The sequence below is a fragment of the Filicampus tigris genome, chromosome 12, assembly GCF_054856515.1.
Source record: "Filicampus tigris isolate MCC_2025a chromosome 12, RoL_Ftig_1.0, whole genome shotgun sequence".
Taxonomy (NCBI): Eukaryota; Metazoa; Chordata; class Actinopteri; order Syngnathiformes; family Syngnathidae; genus Filicampus; species Filicampus tigris.
This window is the reverse complement of record NC_141228.1, coordinates 16,552,550-16,575,524: the sequence shown is the minus strand read 5'-3', so window position 1 is coordinate 16,575,524 and position 22,975 is coordinate 16,552,550. Positions and strand designations below refer to the sequence as shown.

General features: G+C 40.0%; 1 protein-coding gene across 6 annotated transcripts in view; it reads left to right on the top strand.

The window, feature by feature from the left end:
- lpp (LIM domain containing preferred translocation partner in lipoma) overlaps positions 1 to 22,975 on the top strand; it is a 116,172-nt gene that overhangs the window by 43,943 nt on the left and 49,254 nt on the right. For 5 of the 6 annotated variants that reach the window (XM_086046237.1, XM_086046233.1, XM_086046235.1 and 2 more), the window contains 2 exons: positions 8,175 to 8,278; positions 12,620 to 12,742. In XM_086046237.1, the coding sequence (XP_085902363.1) occupies positions 8,175 to 8,278; positions 12,620 to 12,742 (227 nt within the window). Of the gene's footprint in view, positions 1 to 8,174; positions 8,279 to 8,344; positions 11,103 to 12,619; positions 12,743 to 22,975 lie in introns of those variants that run through there. The other variant, XM_086046239.1, reaches the window with a different exon arrangement.

The window sequence follows — 22,975 nt, the reverse complement described above, 5'->3', positions numbered from 1 at the left end:
ACACAGTAAGTGTGACAAGCACACAAAAAAGCCTGAAAAAGAAATGCATTGAACTAAGAAAAGCCAGAAAAGGGATACACACAAATACAAAATAATGGAACATATCACTTGATACACTCAAAAATCAGAAAAAGATCCATGAAGTGAGTATGTCATAACGTGACTGCAGTGTGCTACACAAAACAAAAACCTAAAGAAGGCCCAGAGTAACAGCGTGGCTAAGCCAGACAAGAGTAAGTCAAAGCTTGACACTGATGTGCTCCACAAAAGAAGCCTGAAAACTGATTTTAGTTTTTATTATTACTGCACTTTGCTACACAAAAGTTTGAAAAATAAATTAGCGTGACAACAGCGTGCAGTGAAGAAAAGAAACTGGAAAAGAAGCACAGAGTGACAAAGTGGAACCACAATAGCAGGAAAAAGAAGCACAGAATCCCACCCCCAAAAAAGCAGTGTAAAAAAAAGCATGAAACCCAATATGGATTAAAAAGATAACCTAATATGGGTAAAAAATAATCCACAACCCCAGCAGTTTCAATCTCGTACACGAAAGAAAAATCTGAAAAAGAAGCACAGAGTGTGAGATCAAGCAGCGATATCCTCACTGTCTGTTCACGCCAAAAACGGGAGAAAATTTGACCGGTTTTGAAACCGTGACTTGAATTTGCGGAAACCTTGAAAATCGACCCTCGAAAACTTGGTGTGCTACCAGATACTTTCACGAGTATTTTTCCACTTATTTGTGTTTTATTGTATTTCTATTTATGTGTCATTGTATAAATGTTGTCTTTATAAAACGTGTTTTATAAAGAAATGGAGAAAAGATCAACAAAATTGCCATTAATTTCATGTCATTTTAAGAAAATACTATATTGTGATTATACACCTTCATTCGGCTATAAAATTGTTAATATTGTGTAAAAGACAATTGAAAAATGACCACTGAAAAATAAATAGTGTGTCAATACGGTTTGTACCCTACAATCCTCTGTAATAAACAACAATGTTATGTAAAATAAAGAGAAAATATTTTATTTGGTTCTGGCCCACAAGACAAAAGAAATGTTCCAAGCTGTGAGAATGAGCTGCCTTGTTTTTTTTTTTTGTTTTTTTGTTTTGTTTTTCCTCCATTTTTGGAGCACACATTATTATACTTACGGGATCTGTTTTAGTCTGGAGAGGCAAAAACAACCAAATAAATAAATAATACATTGAAAAGAAAAGCTAAGCGTGGAGTGGAGCACTTAATTAGCGAGATGCATACACAAGATGAAGAATACAGATTTATGACATTTTAGTCCTCTCAAGTGCAGACAAAGCAAGAGGATTTTGGGGTACTTTGGAGATGTGAAAAAGCAGGAAAACCCTGAAAAAAGAGAATTCCCTCCGGATGAGAAATTGAGATGGGGAACAATAGGTGGATTATTTTATTGTAGCAGGGAAAAAAAAACAAACCCTGGCAGAAAAGGTGAATGCTTTTCAAAGAGCAGCCAGACTCCTTATCGGAATATTTGAGACGGGTTGAAACAAATGACGGCTGTGAAATGTTCGCTATGAATGTCGACTGTGCGCGTGTGTGCGTGTGCGCGCGTACGTATGTGTGTATTTGTTTGTGTGTATGGGTGTGTGTGTGGAGAGAGAATGTGTCAAAACATGAAACAGACTGCAGTCTTGCTGAGAAGGTGCAGTGAAATTAAGGCCCTGACAGACCAAACCGACGTCGGAGGTCGTGAAGCGCCGTGACGTCCGAATGCGCCGTCTGTTTAGTGTAGTGGCCGCCGTCGTAGTGTCGTAACCCGTCTGTAAGCGTCTTGGGGGCGTTTACGTATGTTGAATCGGCGTCGCCAGTCGTGACATTTGGTCACTCGAATTGGCTGTTACCTAGCAAATCAGCGCTCGGAGCACCAACGGGAAGTGACAAATGCGGAAAAACAGTGGGCACGCCTCCGCTGCTTTAATCTTCTTACAAGTACAAGAGCGAGGGTTGACAACGTAAGTATTTCACAATACCGTGTCAAGAACGTGATGGTTTACTTCGCGTGGGAGTTCATCGTGAGCGAAGAATATAGCTGAAAGCCTTGTTTACGTTTTTGTAATCCGCCTCCGGCCAACAGCTTTCCGGTTGGATTTTTCTAACCATGAGAAATGGTGACTACCACCGCCGATGGTGTGGAAGGGTATTACATCTCACACATGCGCAGAAAGTACTTTAATGATCAGCGTCGCTGTCTGTTGTTGCGGTGTATTCCTCCAGCGTGACGTGCCGAGAGCAGGCCGGACGCCGCAGGGGGTAAGCGTCTGTCCCTGTTGGCCAGCGTCTTTTTGGTCTATCTAGGCCTTAGACATTTAAAGTGTTACTTAAATGTTTGTCCAATGAAAACCTTAAATGGGGAATTAGTCTTCAAAGTTTGCCTCCATTCTTCGCCCACAATGACGAAATCTGAAATGTTTCACAATTTCGCGTCGCAACCCATTTAGTATACGTATTTGAAATTTGGTCGCTGTCATACTAGTTTTCCATTGAAGGGCCCCTAGAAATGGCTAAAATGACTTTAAAATGTCCAATGCAAACCAAAATGGCAGATTTCCTGTGCATTTTCTGGTATTGCTTCTGAGACTTTATTATAGGTCTACTCATGATAGTCATGTCTACCAAATGTCATGTTGCTAAGTGAAAATGACTCAAAAGAATCCCGGAACATCCTCCCCGGGTTCAAGACACCGTTACGTGTTATATTCTGATGCATTTCATTGGTTAAGAGACCAAGAATTTGATTAAAAAAAGAACGTATATGCTCTCCCTGGCTTTAAGGGTAGAAAGACGCAACAGTGCTCCCGGATCTAGTGGTAGAAACACGGTTAGGCGCACCCGGCCTTAATGGATTAAGTGAAACTGACTTTGGGGGCAGAATTTCCCCCCAAAATCCATGGGGTGCTACAGCAAGTGACCCTGAAATGACTGCTTCAAACCAAAATGGCAGCCTTTTTGTGTTTTTTCTCGGACATGGCTTCTTAAGACTTTTTTTTCGGGCCAACTCATAATTGACATGATTACCAAATTTGTTGTTAAGTCAAAGTTGTTGTTGTTGTTAAGCTTTGTGGGCTGAATTTTCAGAATTCTGAAGTTCGTTTCCTATTCGTAGTGACCCTCGAATATGAGCCGAAAATGGCCACTTTGAAGCAAATGGCACACTTCCTGGGGATTTTCGGGCATTACCTAAGATTTTTTTTGGGGTACACTCCTGATATCTATCCATCCATCCATCCATCCATTATCCGAACCACTTATCCTTATGAGGGTAGTGGGCGTGCTGGAACCTATATCAGCTGACTTCGGGAAGTAGACAAGGTAAACCCTGACGTAACTGGTTGCCAGCCAATCTCAGGTCACACATAGAGAAACAAACCATTCAGCCTCACCGTCACGCATAGGGACAATATAGAGAGTGCAATTAACCTACCATGCATATTTTTGGAATGGGATAGGAAACCGGAATACTCTGAGAAAACCAAAGCAGGCTCGGGGAGAACATGCAAATGCAACACAGGAAGGCCTTTGCCCGGGATCGAACCCTCAACCTCTGCACTGTGAGGCAGATGTGTCATTCACCATGCCGCCCCATGACACATGTCAGCCAAATTTCATGTTGTGAACTGAAACTGGCCTTGGGGGTCTACATTTTCATAATTCTTCATTTATGACAATTTTCCCTCCGGTAGGCTAAAATCTGGTCGCTCAACAATGTTAAGTTCCAAGGTAGCCTTGATCCTCATTTTTGTTTAGTTCTAAGCTCCACTTTTCACTTTAAACACTTTTTAAAAAAAATTCTCCTGTGCAAACTGATTGTCATCAGATGGCATTGCTGGGCATAAAAAGTGCAGTCACAAGGCAAAGAAACATCAAGGGCTTGTGCTAATACAAAATAAAGCATGTATTGATGTGTAAGCCGCCAGGCGTGAACGAGCGGTCTCCACGGGGCTGCCGAGACCGCTCGCTGCTGGACTTCCTGTCAATCCTCCCAGCGAGGCGCGCCAGGGACCGCAACTAAACAGTCGCTCATCCACCTCGCCTCAGAGCAGGAACGAAAAAGCGCTTATGCAAACGCTTAACGACACTAAGCGAACCCACAATTAGTAAGTTTACTTGCAACTTTTAGCAAGTTTTATAAGAAAAAGAGCTCGTCAGATGTTTTTTTTTTTTGGTAAACTTTTTTTTTTTTTTTTAATCCTAGTGTTTTTATCGACCATGCTGATCAGCACTGCGACATCATGTGGCGACAAGGGCCACTTTCTTTCAACAAATCCGTTTAGCTTGAGGGGGAGGGGGGTGGTAATTGTTTTGAAAAAGACAACCTTGTGACCGATCATTCTTTGTCACATGGATGTTTGTTAACAATGAAAATCTGTTTTTGGCTTTTTTAAGGGTTCTTGTTGAACTAATTTTGGAAGAATAAAATAATGTTGTTTTTTTTTCATTTTCTCCTCTTGACTAACCTGTAAAGCAGAGGCTCTCAAGCGTTTTAGGTGCAGAACCTCATACAGGGCTTTCTCAATCCGGACATTACTGGTGTAAAACGTGTAAAATTTAACAACCATGCTTAGTCCTCAATGCCATAGACATTAAAATGGACTAATTTTGTGAAAATAATAAGAATGTAATTTTAAAAAAATTTGACTTGATTATTATGAGAATAAAGCCATATTTCATCAAGAAAAAAACAGTCAGAATGTTTCCAATGACAAAGACTTATTTTGTCTGCCTTAAAGTTGAAATTTTATGGGAATAAATTTGTGGTATTTTACAAGAAAAAAGTGGTTATTTTATGGAGATAATTTTATGGGTTTAATTTTATAAAGAGAACATTCTGTCTATAATAAAGATAAAATGTTGTAATATTACAAGAATAAAGTCTTTTCAAGAGCATACTTAATTTGTCCCAACAATAGTTTTAGTAATTATGATAATAGTGATGATTTTTTTTACTCTGAAAAAAAGTAATCTTTTCAAGAAAAAGATGGATTTTTCCAGTATGAAATGTAATTTTAAGAGGGGGAAAAAACGTATTTTTGCTCGAGCAAAATATCTTGCAAACAAACAAATAGTGAGCAAAACAAGAAACTTACAAAGATACAAATCATGCAATGAACAAACCAAGCAACAAGCGGACTAACTAACAAACAAACCAAGTAGTAATGACCAAACAAAGTACCGAACAAACCAAGCAAACTAATATACAAACTGTCACAAACAGAGTTGGTAATGAACAAAACATCTTTCAAACAAACTAAGTAACCGATTAATTAAAAAATTAAGTTTCAAACCAGGTTACAAACTAAGTAATGAACACATTTACAAAAAAAAAAAAAGTAACGACCAAACAGAAATAAAGGAGCAAAGTAGCTTACACTCAACCCAACTAATGAACAAAACAAGTCATGGACAAACTGAGTAATGAACTACCGGTAACAAAAAAAATGAAGTAATGAGCAAACTACAGGAACTTACAAAGAAACCAAGTCACAAACGAACTAATTAAGAAACGAGATGTCTTACGAAAAAACTTGGTAATGAAAAAGCTAACTGTAAAGGCCATTAACGGCAAACCAAACGTTAATTATATAGCAAAATGATAATTAACCAAAACAGCAGTTTTGGATTCAAAGTTCCACGCAGCGATCACATTGGTGTCACATGTTTCTTATGTTTTGCATAAGAAAAACAAAAACAAAAAAACCCCAAGGAGGCTGCCGGCATGACCCTCTCTATTTCCGCGATGTCTTAAGCACACAAGACGTCACGACATGTGTCCAATTAGGACCACGGCATATTATCTGTCTGCTAAATTAATTTGCCAGTCTGCCTCGGATAAGCGACACCGACGACATCAATTAAGACATAATGAAATTCGTCAAAGTCTCGGAATTGGCACCAGTTCCTGTCCATGTCCGCCTCGTGTACGATGATCCCGCCGTCTTAAGTCTTGGTTTAATTTTGTCCCGGAACTCCTTATCCCGTCTGAAACATGTGGCTGCCGTCGCAATCCTTTTGGATTAGCGCCGATTTAAGGAGTGCAAATTTGGCTCCTTTCCCTCGCCCCCCAAAAAAAAAACACATTTTACATTTCTAATCTAAAAAACACCAACAACCTTACATCCAGATTATCAGACTACTACTTCGTCGTTAGGCAAATTGCTGCAATTATGTGTCAATCCACTAGGGCTGAACGATTTTCGGAAAAGAAATTATTGCACTTTTTCTGACAGATATTGCGATTTCGATATGATTTGCGATTTTCTGGAAATAAAGCTTCAGTGCAATATTCACAATGTACAGTAACATTTCAAAACATGACAAAAATGCCATTATAATCATTAAAAACATTAAAAGATAGTACTCTAATAATGCAAGGACAGTAAAGAAGTTTTGAGTGAGGCAGTCCTTTTTCAAGTTTTCACAAATGGTTCAAGTAAGGCAAGACCTACTGTACTACTTGCCGTGAAGTATAAATATGCATTCACGTGTAATTGTGTATAGAATTTTTTTCAACCCCAAAATGTTTTACATTTTGTAATAACGTACATGTACTTTGTACATAAATATACGATTATGTATCAATATTTTCCCATATTTTTGCTAGAGACTTAACAGAGACTGATCGATCTGAAATATGTGCTCAGATTCATATCATGGTATTAATTGAATCTTTTCGTCCTAACAATAATGTTGGGTGTAAAAAATAATGGGGGTATTTGTGTTTGGGTTATTTAAATGTGATAATGTAAACATTTCCTGTTAAAATGGGTCAGAAAATATCATATTCATTCTTCTCTCTTCTTCTTGTCATTCAAATTTTCCATTTTCATGTAAACATGTCTGCTTTTTCTTTAATGTAATGAAATCTATTTAAAGGGGACACATTTTTTTTTTTTCAAAAACTGATTTCATTAATTATATACTGTACATGTATATTTTACAGAAGTGTTTACTGTTTGACAAAATGATCAGTGGCCATTGTTTTGTTTTTTAATCAGTGCATTTTTCATATTCTTTATATGTATTTTATTGTCCCAAGATGGCAGCTATCACAAATAACTGGCGAGAGGCGTAACCAACTGAGGAAATGCTTGGCATCAGCTGATGAACCAAAACGGGTCAACGGCGTGTCGCGTGTCTGCTGTTTTGTCACTCATTACAATTTTAGTCTTGTATTTTATTTGGGTGGCCTCCAAACACGACACAATCGAGGTCTTTGTCTCCCGTATGCGCTGGATAAAATGCCAGTCAAAATGAAACAGGACGCAGGTGCTGATTCATTTTGCAGGGCAATATTTGCTATAGTGAGTAATCGACCTTCAGTGGGGACCATGCGAACGTTGGCTTTTATTTTTGATAGATCAATTGCCATGATGTCTGTATTTTCTCATTGCAAAAGGACTTTTTAAACATTATTTATTTAGTTATCAGAATGCTTTTTCCATTGACTCTTATTGCTTGGTGTAACTGCGGCTTGGGGCACTATGATCTAAACACATTTATCGCTTTGAGTCCAATTCCCGATTGTACCACATGTACAAAGGTTGTTGAACTAAGGTCTAGCATGATATGCAAACTGCAAAGTTTTTACACAAGTTTACAGTCATATGTTTCTGCAAATTTGGTTTCATCCATTTTTTTTTTTTTTTTACAAACATTTTAATTAGAAGTAGTATTAGTCTTTTTGTGCAGAGCATAAATATGTGTTATGCTGACATACTAGTTGTTTTAAGTTTTATAACTACTGCAAAGTCAATGATAATTTTCTTAGCCCGTTTATGGCTTTTTCCATTTCGTGTTAGCATTAAGCTAGCAGAATTTCATGTGAAAATTTTACAATAGGTGGTTTGGTTAAATGGTGGTAACTTTGTTTTATATGTAGTTTTACAGTTAACTTCAAAAGGGATTAGCAAGAAACAGGGTGAAGCAAGCATACTCGGACACATTTTTAAAAAGCTGTTTGCTCTACGCCAAACTGCACATGGCAGAATAAACATCATCTGCTTCTTTTCAGCACTCACTTTCTCAAATTTTTCCCAACAGTAGGTGGAATGACACATTTTACAATGTAGAAATAATCCTTTGGTGATATGAAGTGTTGCCTTGCAAGTGTCTTAGTTTTTTTTCCCCCCCTCCCTAGCTGACTATCCTCCTCCGCCGCCCGCCGCTGATCCGATCCGCCTGCCGCCGTCGTCAGCCGCTTCCTTCCCGCCGCCTCCGCCTGACAACTCGTACGACTATCAGGTGAGAAACGCTCGCTCGCCACTTTTTTTCCTCTCCTTTTTTTTCCCTTCTCATTTCTGTCCGAAGTGTCAGCGAGGAGTAAGCGGAGCGCCGCGAGCGTGCCGTGCTCCCAAGTTCACGTGGTGAGGTCCGGCCCAAGCATGCGGCCGTTCGTCTGCGCTGACTCGCAGCCAAGCGTGGATACTTTGCAGCTCGGCTCCACGCCCGCAGCTATGAGCCTGAACTCCAGGACCCCCCCACACACATGCACAAACACACACACACACACACATGCAAGCAAACAAACTTTCTCAGCTGTTAAGACTGAAGGCTGACACCTGTTGGTGAAGCTTGGTCATGCCTGCCTTGTTGGGGGAACCTGTGGATAAACAAGGAGTGAGTGTACAAAAATAGCAATAACAAAAGACGACTATCTGTTGGGACCTGAGAGTAAACAAGATTTAAAAAAAAAAAAAAAAAAAAGCACAAAAGAAAGCAGCAACACCTTTTGGTGAAACTGGGATTAAGCGATGTGAAAAGAGTGTAAAAATCAATAGCAAGAAGACGAAAAGAAAACAACACCAGATTGAACCTGGGGACGGCAAGAAGGAAAGAGCGCTAAGCAAGCACAAATGACAACAAATGTTGGAGCCTGTTTGTCTGAGCTGCTGACAAACAAGGAGAAAAGAAAGCTAAAAACAAAAATGGCAACTTAACCTCTTGGAGAGCACAATAAGCAATAAAAGACGACAAACAGTAAGACATCTTGTGAAAACTGGGGATCGATAAGGTGAAGAGTGCACAAAGAAACTCTTTGGTGGTAAATGGAGAGAAGAGAGCACAAAGAGCAATAAAAACAGACAACTAACTGCCGGAACAGGGCGAGCTGGGGAAAAACAAAAGAGTGCAAAAAGTAATGAGGGCAACAAGAATATCACTTTTCGATAAGTAAGGAGAAGAGAAAACTATTTTATTACAAAAGATGACAAAAACAACATCAGTTGACGCTGATGGATAAATAGAGACAAAATAGCACACAAACAACAACAAAAGATGGCGATGCTAGGTGAAGAACCTGAGGATCAAAAAGAGAAAATAGAGCACAAGCAGCAATGGCAAAAGACAACAACACCTGTCGAGGAGCTTGATTGTAAACAAGGAGAAAAGGGTACAAAAACTAATAACGACGACGACTGTTGGACTCTGATTGGGGCAGCGGGAGGAAAAAAAAGAACTTAAAAAGCAATTACAAAACATGCCAACACCTGTTGAGGAATCTTGGGATAAACAGAGAGGGGGAAAAGCACAAAAAACAAAAAAAAGACTGCAACACCTATTGGGGAACCTTCAGATAAACTAGGTGAAAAGAGATCACAAAAAGCATACCCAAATGATGACAGCAGCTGTTCAAGCCTGGTGTTGACTCAGAAGTTAAACAACAAAAAAAAGAGTACAAAAAGCAGTAACAAAAGACATCGACACCTTTCGGAGCATTATTGGGGAAAGTGAGGATACATGGGGGCAAAATAGATCACAAAAAGCAGTAACAAATGATAACATTGACGCCTTTTTGGAAAGCTGGACTTAAACCAGTTAAAAAAAAATACAACAAAAAGTAAAAACCAAGGGCATTTGTTGAAGGCTGGTGATAAACTTGATGATTAAAATATTTTCACACCAAACACCACAATAGAGAATAACCACACCTTTTGGGGCCTCGTTGGGGCAATGGTACGAACAAAGAAAAATATACACAAAAAGCAATGGACCACGGAACACGCTACCTAATTTGAACCGGGTTGGCTAATCCGGCGATAAACAAGGTGAAAAGAGCGCAAACGGCAATAAAACACAACCAGGTGAAACCTGATAGTAAAAAGGGACAAAAAAAGAGCACAAAACCAATAACAAATGACGATAGAACATCCGTTGGAACGTGGAAGCAATGAAACATGGCAACAAGTTGTTTCAATGCTTGACATTCCATCGTGGTGGGTAACGATGAGTCCAAAATAATCCACAATGATCATTTGATGATTTGATGTGTTGCTCCACAAAGCCTCACTTGTGTCTAAAGTTACACAATCTCCTGTGGTGTTGCATTAGCTTCCATTCCATCATTCATTTTATCTTAGTGCAGCCAAACATTTGTGACAATTAATGAAAACACGCATTGTCAATCTCTCATGTCTGCATGTCAACAAGTTTATTTTAAGAAATTGTTAGCCTAATAGCATAGTTGCCCAAGTGGTATTTGTACATTTTTGGAAAACAAGAAAAAAAATGTAGCCATTTTTTTTTTTTTAACTTTAGCTTTTCCACAAGACTTATTCGTGACCGAGCGGTTCCAGTGGAACCAGAACTATCTCGGAGGTGGTTCTGAAACGCCGGGTATCTTGGGCCGAGCGGTGGCCGTGTCGTCACTGTTATCTGATTGGCCGACGGTAATGCAGCAAGGAGCTCCGCCGCCCACGCCCGTTTCCTGGTTTTAGACGAGACGCCTGCCTGCGTCGCCAAAAGTCATAAAAATACAGTATATATAATAAACATAATAGTGTTTGACAAAAACACTGAACCATATTTACAATTTCATAAGTACTAAAGAAAACATTTTTGACAGTTAATGTTAAAAGATTTCGCCAGCACACACACTGCTTGCTCTCAGAGTTAACACTCAATTGAATGAGAGGTTTCCAGCAGGAGCCTCCTCGCTGTGCCCCCGGCCCGATCGATCGTGGCCCCCCGCCTCAGGAATGGCGGCTTTGGGTGCCCGCCGGGGGGCTTCGGAGGCCGCAGAATGAAGACGACGAGCCGTTGACTCGGAGAGGCAGCCAGATGAATGAGAGTGAGTTCTCTCTGGCGTCGAGCTTTGTGTGACACTCACGAAATCACGTTCCGTCTTTTTCATCCGTGGTGGATATGAAATTGTAAATATGGTTCAATGTTGTAAGACACAAAATATGTGTGCTTTGTTGCACTGTACTCAATACTATTTTTACAAATGTTAACATAGTGTTATGCAATCCGTTATCTTAATTTACTTCTGACTTTTTCATTTTTCTCTTGCGCAGATATCATGACGTGTCTCAGCATTTTTTGTTGTTGTTGTTTTTGGTAAAATGGTATTGCGTGTAACTTATTTTTGAGGTGTCCTCCGTGAAGCAGGAATGGTTGACTAGCACCACTCCTGCCTCTGTGCTATCCAGACGTGTCATTAGCGTTGCACTTTGTTTTCCGTCGCTCGGATGTTTTAAAGCGGCTGCAGCAGCGTAGAAGCATAGCATGGTGCCTGTAATTTTGGATGACAGGTAATCTAAACACATAAAATGAAAATAAGAAGCAGTCAGTGATCCAGACAACTAAAAAAAACAAAAACATTTGCGGCACATTGCAGGCAGGTTGGAGCATTGCGATCACAATATACAAACTAAAGATATAATAAACATATTGCTGCCATTTCATTGACTGAAAATTCTGGGGAATTTGGTAATGGTTGGGAGAAAAAGACTAATGTAACATAACATCAGACCTACTACGGACTTGTGCAATGTTTACTTTGGTATTGCAATTTTTGGCCCTTAAAGAGGAAGTCAACCCAAACATATTTTTTTTCAAGAATATATTGTATGCAATCCCACCAGTTGAAACAAGGCAATATGATTAATATGAAATATGAGTTAAGCAGCAAAATCCACCTGTTTTTTAGCCATCTTTGGGGGTGGCCATTTTGTCACTTCTGTCGAATGACATCACAACTACTCAGGGCTCAGGTAACGACCAATCACGGCTGACCTGTTTTCTGAAGCTCAGCCGTGATTGGTCGTTACCTGAGCCCTGATCATTTGCGATGTCATTTTTAGTCGACAAGTTACAAAATGGCCGCCCCTGAGATGGCTAAAAAAGGGTGGATTTTGCTGCTTAACTCATATTCCACAAACGCAATATTAATCAGAATGCCGTGTTTCAACTAGTGGGCCTGCTGGGAACATATTCTGGAAAAAAATGTTTGCGTTGATTTCCACTTTAAGTCAACTTTACACTTATTTACGGTATCTGTGGAGTAACTATGGTCGATATCTTCACTTCAATAGTGTCACGATTCACGTGATAAATTCCTTTCGCCTTTTTATTTTCAAGTGATACCCCCTCATCCCACTCCAGAATGCAAATTGGTGAGTCCTGTTTGCCAAAGTTTACATCTCACGTAGCCTGCTAGCTAACATACAAACAACCAAACCTGTTCAACCTTAGCAGAGATTTTTTGGTATCTTTCACAACTTTTGACAATAGAAAAAACGTACAAAAATGAATATCCAATGGCTACGTGTTTTGTTGATGTTGCTCTGATGTTGTGTGTTGCAGACGAGAGGACCAGAGAAGACTCTGGAGGAGCGACGCTCCAGCTTGGACGCCGAGATCGACTCGCTCACCAGCATCCTAGCCGACCTGGAGAGCAGTTCGCCATACAAGCCACGAAACACTCAGGTAACGCAAGTTCCTTATTCCATGTTTACTGACACGTTAGAGCCCTATTTTTCCAGAAAATTTGCCTCAAGATCTTAAATTAAATTAAACAGCCCAGCAAATATTTTGTGAGCTCCCTGGATGGTTTTCTTCATAAAATTAATAATACCTTGCCAAGTAATACTTAATTTCATTTCAAACAACTAATTATTCTTAAACGAAAAAGAAAATAGCAGAGTCGGTTGAGACTTTGTAACGTTTCGTCTGCATTGCCCATGAATGCTATGCTAATGACAAGGTATATGAAGTGCTGCCTCCCTCGGTAAAAATGCTTTTATTGTCCAAACGGGCATTGACATTTTTTGAGCGCTTGAATTTTTTTTCACACTTTGGGCTGCTTCAGCAAAGTAGAAGCTACTTGCCTTGTGGCAGTGTCCTCGCTCTGCCCATGCTTGTGATGTAAGCAGGAGTTCATCTGCATAACACAGTACTGCCCCCTCAAAACAGGCTACTTTCAGAATTCAAGGCTATTTATTTTCAACAAGACGGAGTGTGTCATATGCTTGCTTAATGGTTGATCCTTGGGCTATTTTGAAGAAAACGTGTCCAGACATGTTATTAAGAGTACTATGAAATAGCACAGTATTTCTTCATTAAAAAAGGGAAGCCTGAACGAGGCCCCATTTTGTTTGGTGATAGCGACTAAATGTGCCTCGACCTACATAAACGAGTTGATTTTTAAGGATATTAAAAGAAAGTCAAAGCCTTAGGCACAAAACTAAATCATTTCAATCAATGTAGGACAGACACGTGATTTATATGTATTAAAAAAAAAAAAAGGTTATGGATAACGTAGCCTATGGCGCAGTTAGTGTTGTTGTGTTAGTGCATACATAGAGTACATACTGTACATTTATACATGCATACAAAGTGACAACAAGGTTAACGTACACGGACATAAATAATTGACTGGCTGTTCATTTAGCTCCCATTTGAACCCTGTGGCCTCATACAACATGTACTGTGTGCGTTTGGGCGTGCGTGTGTGTGTGTTGGCGCAACCGAATGCACAAATGAAAACATGAGTAGTTTAGTCTCAGACAATGTTTCAGTAATACAGCTTTATCTGGTTGTGTGTGTGTGTGTGTGTGTGTGTGTTTTAAAAATCATTTTTATTGATTTAATTCATAGTGGCTTTGAAGTGGTTGGGAAAGGGAAGTCTGGGCTTCCCTTAAAGCTGTTGCCCCTGCGACCCGACCCTGGATAAGTGGAAAAAAATGGATGGAAGGATGGATAAAATTAAAAAATTAGTACAAAACAAAATGCGAAAAAACCTGTTTTATTCCAAAAATAAAATTGAAAAATAAATAGATATTATTATTGGTAGAAAAAAAATAGAAAAACAGCTCAAATTAATAAATGCATAATACAAATATTTATTACATTACACAAATGTAATCTAAGAAATATTTTATGATTGGAATTAAATAAAATAAAGCTGAAATGAATAAACAATTTTTAAAGTTTTAATGACAACAACAAAAATCAAGGAATGAAACAAGTGTATATGGTAAAATGAAATATGTGTCATAACTGTCATTGTGGTAAGGTGCAGAAAAACCTGGAAAAGGGGAACCTGAAAGTGCTTGAAAAGCACTTGAATATGACCTTTCAAAAAGTGTGTGGAGCAAAAGCTTTATGCTATGCATGGTGGAACTTGACAAGCGCACGTACGCCTCTTTCTTGCTCATAGAGCTAGCTTTTTTTTGTTTTGTAAATAAAATATAGTATAAGTGCATAGGTTAGTCGGGAGAAAACATGTGCTATACCATATTAGCCAAGGGGACCTGAAAGCTTTTGTCAACACGCCGTAAAAAATTGATAGGCACCTGTCCAGGATCTAGCGCGCAGGTTAGCGTCTGTGCTAAGTAATGTATGGCCGACCCGCTGCTTTTTACCTGACGCGGTAAAAAAAATAACACGTTATTATTTAATTTCATTTTATTTTTAACTACAGGAGCGCTGCTGCGAACATGCCTGTGCATGATTTAATCATGAAATGTTTTAAATGGGACGCTTTTGTTTTTGATGCGCATGGACGTACACATGGAGAAGATTTAGCTTTAATTTTTAATTTATTTAAATGTACAGTGCAGAATAGAGACACATTTCTTTGATTTCGATTCATGGCTTTTTTTTAAGATAACGATTAGGGATTGAATTTTGGCTTGTCACGTCAATCGTAAGGGAGAGTAAAAAGTGTTTTGCAGATGCAGAAATAAATTTTCATGTTGACTATGGCTATGACTATGGTTCATTGTTTTCATAAATGCAACGAGTTTCTTATACATGCAGGTAAAAAAAAAAACAACAACACGTGTGTATGCAGTGTTATCATCATTTTAGATGTCACAAATGGTTTGTGGCTCCTGGTGTTTTTGCTGTGGGAGACAATTCAAATGCTCTTTGAGTATTTAATGTTTCCGACCCCTAGTATAAATCGAATATGTGTCACGGTAGGTAGTAGAAAGTGTGTGTCGCGATAGTGTCACAAATTAGGTGTCGCGAGGTGTCACAAAAGCAAAAAATATTAGCTGCAAATTTTCTGTTCTTGACATGTTTCTTTTAACAAAAAGAATTTTAAGTCAATATACCACTTATGAACATATAGACCAGAGGTGGGCAATCCAGGTCCAGAAAGTAAAAACCCTGCCACAGTTTGGCTTTCGCCACAGGTACTTCTGAACAACTGAGCTCGTTTACCTAAAGCCAAACTGTGATAGGTTTATACTTTCTGGACCTGGATTACCCACCTCTGGTCATTTGAGGGAATACGTTGGTTGTGATGACGTTTTGCTTGCGCCACTTCTGAAGAAATTGGTGGTAGATTTGTGCTCTCTCTGAGGCACCGTAGTGTGCATGCTTCAAAACGCACTTGAGTTTAGGTCAGGGGTGGGCAATTCTAGCCCTCGAGGTCCGATACCCTGCATGTTTTCAGGTGTGTTACAGCAGGGAAAGATGGAAAACAGGCAGGAAGGGCCGGAATTGCCCACACCTGATATAGACCGAGGTGTCTATGTCAGTTTTGTCACAGGCCACATTGTTTTTCAGGTTTCTCTCACAGGGCTGGTAAGACTAGAAACCATATTTTGTTTCAGCAACCCATCATATCTTTACATATAAATAACAAATGAATGACTAGTTTTGAAATCAGATATCTAGGATAATAGTTTGTTCGACTTTAAGTTATTGTTCAAGTTACTTTGTAAATGGCTCTGGTAACAAAAAAAAATATTTTCAAGTTATTATTCAATACATATGTCAATTTGAAATGTGGATTTTAGCAGAATCATGGAAGTTGCTGATTTGCTTTCGCGGGCCACAAATCCTTGAGTTTGATACCTGTGAGATAAACACACACTGATTCAACCTCTCTGGCGAGTGACGACTTCTTCCTTCCACGCTGTTATTCTTTCGCTCTGCCGTAACCGAATCAGTGTAACGAGTAACTGCTGGACGATTTACAGGCAATTACGGAGCAGGCCGGTCAAAATCAATCGGTTGACCCGCATTCTCCGGCGGGAACAGTTGCGCCCTGAGTGTTAAAAGATGGAAAAAGTCACAAAAAGGGAGCCTGATGTAGCCGTGTTGCCACCAAGTGGGACAGGTCAGGTCTGCTACGGTATGGTTTGCACGGGTTTCCACTGTGGTGTTGACAACCAGAAATAAGCGGTTAGGGTTTCAAGCCTGGTTCAGGGTTTCAAATTAGTATTAATGTGTGTAAAGTAATCTGGTCAGGGTTTCAAGTTAACCTTCAGTTTAGGATCAAGAGTTATTTCAAACTAGGGTTAATTAGGGTTTCAAGTTAGGATTTGAAATTAAGGTTTTTATCCAGACTTGTGGTTCCAAGACAGAGTTAAGGTTAGTGTCATTGTAGTATTGTATGTATGTAGGGTTTCAAGATTTTAGGCAAGGATTTTAAGTTCAGGTTTCAAATTTAGTTTTTGGGAAATTTAAATAAGGGTTTCAAATTAGGTGTGAAAGAATTAACATTGTATTCATGTATCAAATTAGTGCTGATAAAAAGCATTAAGGTTATAAACCTAACCCTAACCCACGATAAGGATTTCAAGATATGGTTTTAAATTAGGGTATCAAGATAAGGTTTCAAGCCTGGGTTAGGAATTCAGAGAAGCGTTAGGGCTAGGGTTTCAAATTAAGTTTTTAGTTGGGATGCTCCGATCGACCGGGCAACGATTATGATCGGCCGATTTTCGTGAAAAATGACGTGATCAGAATATTCGATCAAAGACTTTTATTGCCGATCAAAACATCCGATCACCCGCAGCTCATGCTTGGCTGCCGCGAGACGAAATGGCAAAGAAGTTGATTTGTTTAATACACGACGACGTCCCTCAGTCCTAAAGCATAACTCGTGCCGCCCTGCACGGAAGTTAAGTTTTTCAGTTACCTTTGTGTCTGAGTAATTGTTGTATTGTGCCAGCAACAGTTTTGTATTTCTTCATGCTTTTGAAAATATATATAGATTTTTGTCAAAATTACGGCAATAATATGCCTGTTTGTTTGTTTTTTCAGATAATATTGCATAATAGCAGTCACCATAAATAAATCGAAAAATATACAGATATCCCATGTGATCTGAATCGGTATCGGCCGATCTCACTCATGCATGATTGGTATCGGTGTCATAAAACCTGATCGGAACATCCCTAGTTTTTAGACAGGATTACAGTTTCAGTGAATGTATAGCGTTTCAAGATGGGGTTAGGATTTCAAATAAGGATTTCTTGAAAGGGGTTTGATCACTCCTGGGTTAGTAGTTCAAATTTGGGTTCCAAGACCTGTGTTTTGTTTAGTTTGAAATGAAGGTTTCAAAATAGGGTTTCTAAATAGTCAGGGTTAGGATTTAAAATTGGGGTTTCTCAAAAGGGCTATGATTTCAAGAAGCCAGGGTTAGGATTAGAATTTGAAAACCTAACCCTCGTTTGAGACGCTAATCCTGTTTTGGAAACCACTTGCCCTCAGTGATCCTGAGTTTGAGAACGGTGTTTTTGTTTTCCATTTAGCACCTCTACCGGTTTGAGTACTGCTGTGCTGAGTGAGCAAGTGCATGATGTGATGATATCTACCTACTCTGGTGTTTAGTGTACACGAGGACAAACCCGACAGCACGGCTTTTCCCCTTCCCTCTAAATGTTTCCCTCTGAGAGTTTTGCTGCTCGCTTGTCCGAGCTCATCATCTCTGTTTTGGTGAGTTAACAAGGAGGCGAGCGCCAGTGTCAAAATAGACTACTCGTCAAGCCGCTGCGTTAGCGCCGCCACCGCTACGCTACACCACACTACGCTGACCTCCTGCTCGGATCCTCGCTGACCGCTGGTAATTCTTTTTTTTTTCTCGAAATCAAAGACACACTTGATGCCTCTGTTGTTTGGTTACTGGAGGTCACTGTTAACCTCATTTTAGTAAAAACATCTAGCCAGCTCGCCGCAAACACTCCCTGATGCGAAAAAGACACATCAAGTGGTATCTTCACTTCTACTGTAAGTGACTTGCTTATTTTTCCAGTTACAAGCTGTCACACATAGTACATTTTTTTGCCTTGTGTGGAACGGGACAAATAGAAAATAAAAACACTCGCAAGGAGCTGCTGTAGGCCACGACTCACGCCCAAACACTCTCGCAAAAACTAATTGTCCACTAATCAGATCCTGATGCCACTCACTAGGCCACACCCTTGAATGTTAGTATTTTAGCTATGTTTAAATTATAAAAATATTAAAACACCGTATTATATATATACATATTAAAATGAAATTTTTATTTTATTTTTAAAAAATCGTGATATGATATTTTTGCCAGATCGCCCACCCCTAGCTGTGCATGTATTTGTCAAACAATGTGGTGATTAAAAAAAAGAAAAAAGAAAAAAGAACTTGTAAAATAATGGCAGGCCCACTAGTTGAAACATGGCATTCTGATAAATTTTGCGTTTGTGGAATATAAGTTAAGCATCAAAATGCTCTTGTTTTAGCCATAACTAATCAGAATGCCATGTTTCAACTCGTGGGCCTGCTAGGAACATATTCTTGAAAAAAATATGTTTGAGGTTGACTTCCGCTTTAAGTTTCTTTCAGTTTTTCTTCAGAAAACACAAAACCAGATTTTGGATTTCACGGGGAAGAAATGAATTAAGGATCTAGCAGATTTTTGCAGAGGTGGCCATCATCCTGAGAAGTTTAAGGCATTTTTAAAAAAAAAATCAAAATATGACTTTAGCCATTATTTTAAGAGCCTTACGTGCAAGATGAACAAAATTTTGGCATTTCTGTGCTTCTGTTTTTCTAGGGCAGGAATCACAGTCTGGAAAACACTTTTGCTGTTTGTCCTTAAATTACTTGCCGCAGAACAAGGCTAACGGCGAGCTGATCGTTCCATGTCGTCATTAACAACCTTCACGTGACACCGCTATGAAATCAAAGCTGTGTTCTTCTTTCCCCATGTACAAAACCATCTCATCGCGTGGTCTGAATCTTTCATTAATACACCAGTCAGCCAGCCGCGTATTTCTTCCGCCCGTTTAGCGGCATACAAGCTTGTAAAAGTTATCATCGGGCCGTTTGTTTTGGACTAAGTGCTCTCCCGTGTTTGTTCATATTTAAGTTTGAAAGTGAAGTCGAGCTGTTTGACATCAATTCTAAGCCAAAGGATCATAATGGTAAGAGATGTCTGAGGTCAGGACCTCTGCCAGCAAGGTTTTTCCTGGCTCGAATTGAGACTGAGGTGTTACCATTCTAAGGGCTGTTTCATACTTCACTTTGTTTTCTCGGTGTTCGTTGTGGCGCGGCGCGCATGGACAACAGCGCCCCGGTGCATGCTTTGCGCATATTTGGGAGTGCTTGCATAGCAACCAACCAGATAGTAACAGGGAGGCTTTTCCCACTGGTTGGTCAATTGCTTAGCGCTCTGAAATCGCTCCGCCAAGGCCCTCTCCTATTGGATGCGCCTTCTTACGTCACCACAACGCCGCTCTCGAGTTGAACATTCTCCAACACAAGGGAGCAAAGGCCCACCTTTTTTGACAATGCTGCGCTGTGTTGCTAAGTGCAGTGTGAAAAGGCCTTAAAGAGGAAAGTCAAACATATTTTTTTCAAGAATATATTCTATGCAAGCTCACTAGTTGAAACAAGGCATTCTGATCAATATTGCATTTGTGGAACAAGAGTTAATCCACCCGTTCTTCGCCATCTCTTGGGGCGGCCATTTTGTCACTTCAGTCGACTGAAAATTACATCACAACTGCTCAGGGCTGTTGAGCCAGGCACTTTAGGCCTTAATGGGTTAGAAGTAAGGCTTCAAAGCTTGGGTAAGGGTTTCAAATTAGAAAGTCGGCGTCACAAAATAATGTCCAAAGCCTTGGTTAGGGTTTCAAATTAGAGTACCAAAATGGATTTAGGGTCATAAATTAGTTTTAACCATGGATTAGAGTTTCAAATTAGGTTCCAAGGGCATGGATAAGGTTTCAAATGAAATGACCATTTCAAGACAGGGTTAAGTTTTCAAGTTAGGGTTTTATATTTGGTTTGAAAGTGTCTGTGAAAACTCAAGCCTTGGTTAGGGTTTCAAATTAGGGTTCCATGCTAGAGTAAGGGCCAAAATTGAGGGTTTTAAACAGGATTTGGTGTGCAAATTATGTTTTTCAAGACTCAAGATTTCATATTGGGTTTGAAGCTAAGGTTTCACGTCGAGGTTAGTGTTTCAAATGAGGGTTTCAAACCAGGGTTAGTGTTTTAAGTTGATGTAACATGATCATTTCTTGGCCAACATTTTGCAGTCTCCAGTTTGTACACACGTGGAGAAATGTGGGAGTGAGCATCCAGACGGTGGATCACGTTGCCGTGTTGTGACATCCCGCGACGGAAGACGCTTTGACGGACACGCCGTGACGCCAGGCGCCCCTCGGGGCGTTTCGCCGAAGCCATCCGTCATCTCTGCGCCATTTCCAGTACTCGGCTTCTGTCAGCATGTCACGCTCCCGACATGACATTAGCTCCACATCGGGCCTTTTGACCCCAAGTATAAATATAGCGTGTAAGGTAGCTGAGCGGATGGTGATCGTGATGCGCAAAGACAACTGGACTTCTTCTTTGTGTGCTCACTTACACTTCAGTGCGCTTGACCGACTTGCCGTTTTGGATGGTGATAGTCACCGTCGGCTGTCGGCCAATCAGAGGACGGTGGGGGTGTTAAGCTCCCGTACAGCTCGCTAAAAATCCTGATTCGGGAGTAGGGAACGAGTGCTGCTGCTAAAGCTGACTATTCCCTTCAGCAAATTATTTTAATCATTTTACTAATTCTACTACCTTATGAGCTAAAATTAGGCTGGGAATATGCAGGGTTTTCCATAAACGGGCCCCATGAACTTCTACAAAAAAAAACAAAAAACGGACCATGCGTGTAACTGGAAAAACTCAGACGTTGTCAATCGTACAGTATGTGCAACTGTAGTCACAGGAACAAAGAAATGGTTTTATAGCCTATCTATCATTTTCTTTCTAATCTCCCGAGACAACTCTGTCCTTCGCTTCCTTTGGTCTATGTTTCGTGCGGTACACACCATGTCGGCAAACAGCACAGTGACTACTTGTCATCCTTGAAATAGGTCAAGTTTGACACTTGTGATGCTAATTGGAGGACTCACCTTAATTGAACATGTCCATATAGTGTTCCAGGGGTACTACCAATTTTGTCCACGCCTGTTTCATGAATTTGTTTTTATTTAATAACGTTGAACCACTATTCAAAAGCAATGTCTGATTTTCATCGATTCGTTTTATTACATTTTTATTCATTATTACTTTTGTCAGATGCTTGTTATTTCTGTGACCACTGTGGGTATTTTTCATTAACAGAAGAGTACCAACAATTTTGTCCACATTTAAGTCAACGCGCCGCATTTATTGAATACTGGGGATGTTGTGACATCTTGCATGAAGTAACAGTCCCAAAAATGGGGCATATTACTCACAGTGTCAATGTCATCAAAGTGTGTGTTTGTGTGTCATAATTTACAGTGACAGCAGTTGACGTGGGAGCCTGTTAGCGTTGTTTCTAGGACTTTATTTTATTATTTTTTTCCGCCATAAAGAGTCAGGTTAGCGGCTGCGACCCTTGTTTGTCATTGACTCGGCCTGTTTATCAAAGACAAAAAGACGGTGACTAACAAACGTTGACGGAACAATGCAGCGAGCGCCCCGCACCTCCGTCACCTCGAGGCTAAGCTATGCTAGCCCGCAGTGGGCCGCCCCTGTCAAAACTCTGAACCTGCTGCCGGATTGACCTTCCAGTCAACACCCACCACTGGCTAGGGTGGCGTCGTGCAAACAATCAAAGGCAAAATACAAAATGTTACACTCGTGAGGACATGCCTGCCACTATTATGCTGCAAACACATAATCACATGGTCCACTGCATGCAACGCAGAACCACAGCAGCACTCATTTCGATAATAGTTTAGTTCATTGTAACAACTCAAACATTTACTCTGTGGAATGAAAAATGCTTCACATCTGTGTTGCATGACTTATTCCTTTTGCCCAGTAACATTCATTCCAGTAATCAACATTTACTGCGCTAAACTGTAAAATGCTTCTCACTTGTGTTGCGTAGTTGACTCCATGTGACACTGTGGCTGAAATAGCTGTCATCAGTCAAGTACGTTTTACTGTTCTAAAAGAAATTACATCACTGTGTTGCATGGAGTCGAACATGCAACACAGATGTGAACCATTTTCGCATCTGGAAAATGATTCACTTCTGTGTTGCATGGTCCACTCCAGTACCTCAATAGAGCTCATGTCAGGTGTGCGGTTTTACCTCCAACATTTACTATATAAACTGAACTGCTTCACACCTGTGATGCCGGGTAGACTCCATGCAACACAGTGATGCATTTTCAATTAAAACAATAAGATACCACTCAACCCTCTGCTCTGAATTCACAGCGACTTTTCAGACACGTTGAGTGTGAAATTTGTCAGAGTCTCCAGAAAGCCTTTTCGACACGTGAGGGAAAGATTAGGAGCCACTCCAGCAGCCTTTGGGGGCTGTTCGCTAAAAACTGTTAACTTTGCATTTCAAATCGTCTTTCGTCTTTCTCACTCTTTTTTTTTTTTTTTTTTTAAGCTTTAGGAAAAGCCCCAGAGGAAGGGAGCTCTTCATCTTTTTTTTTTTGA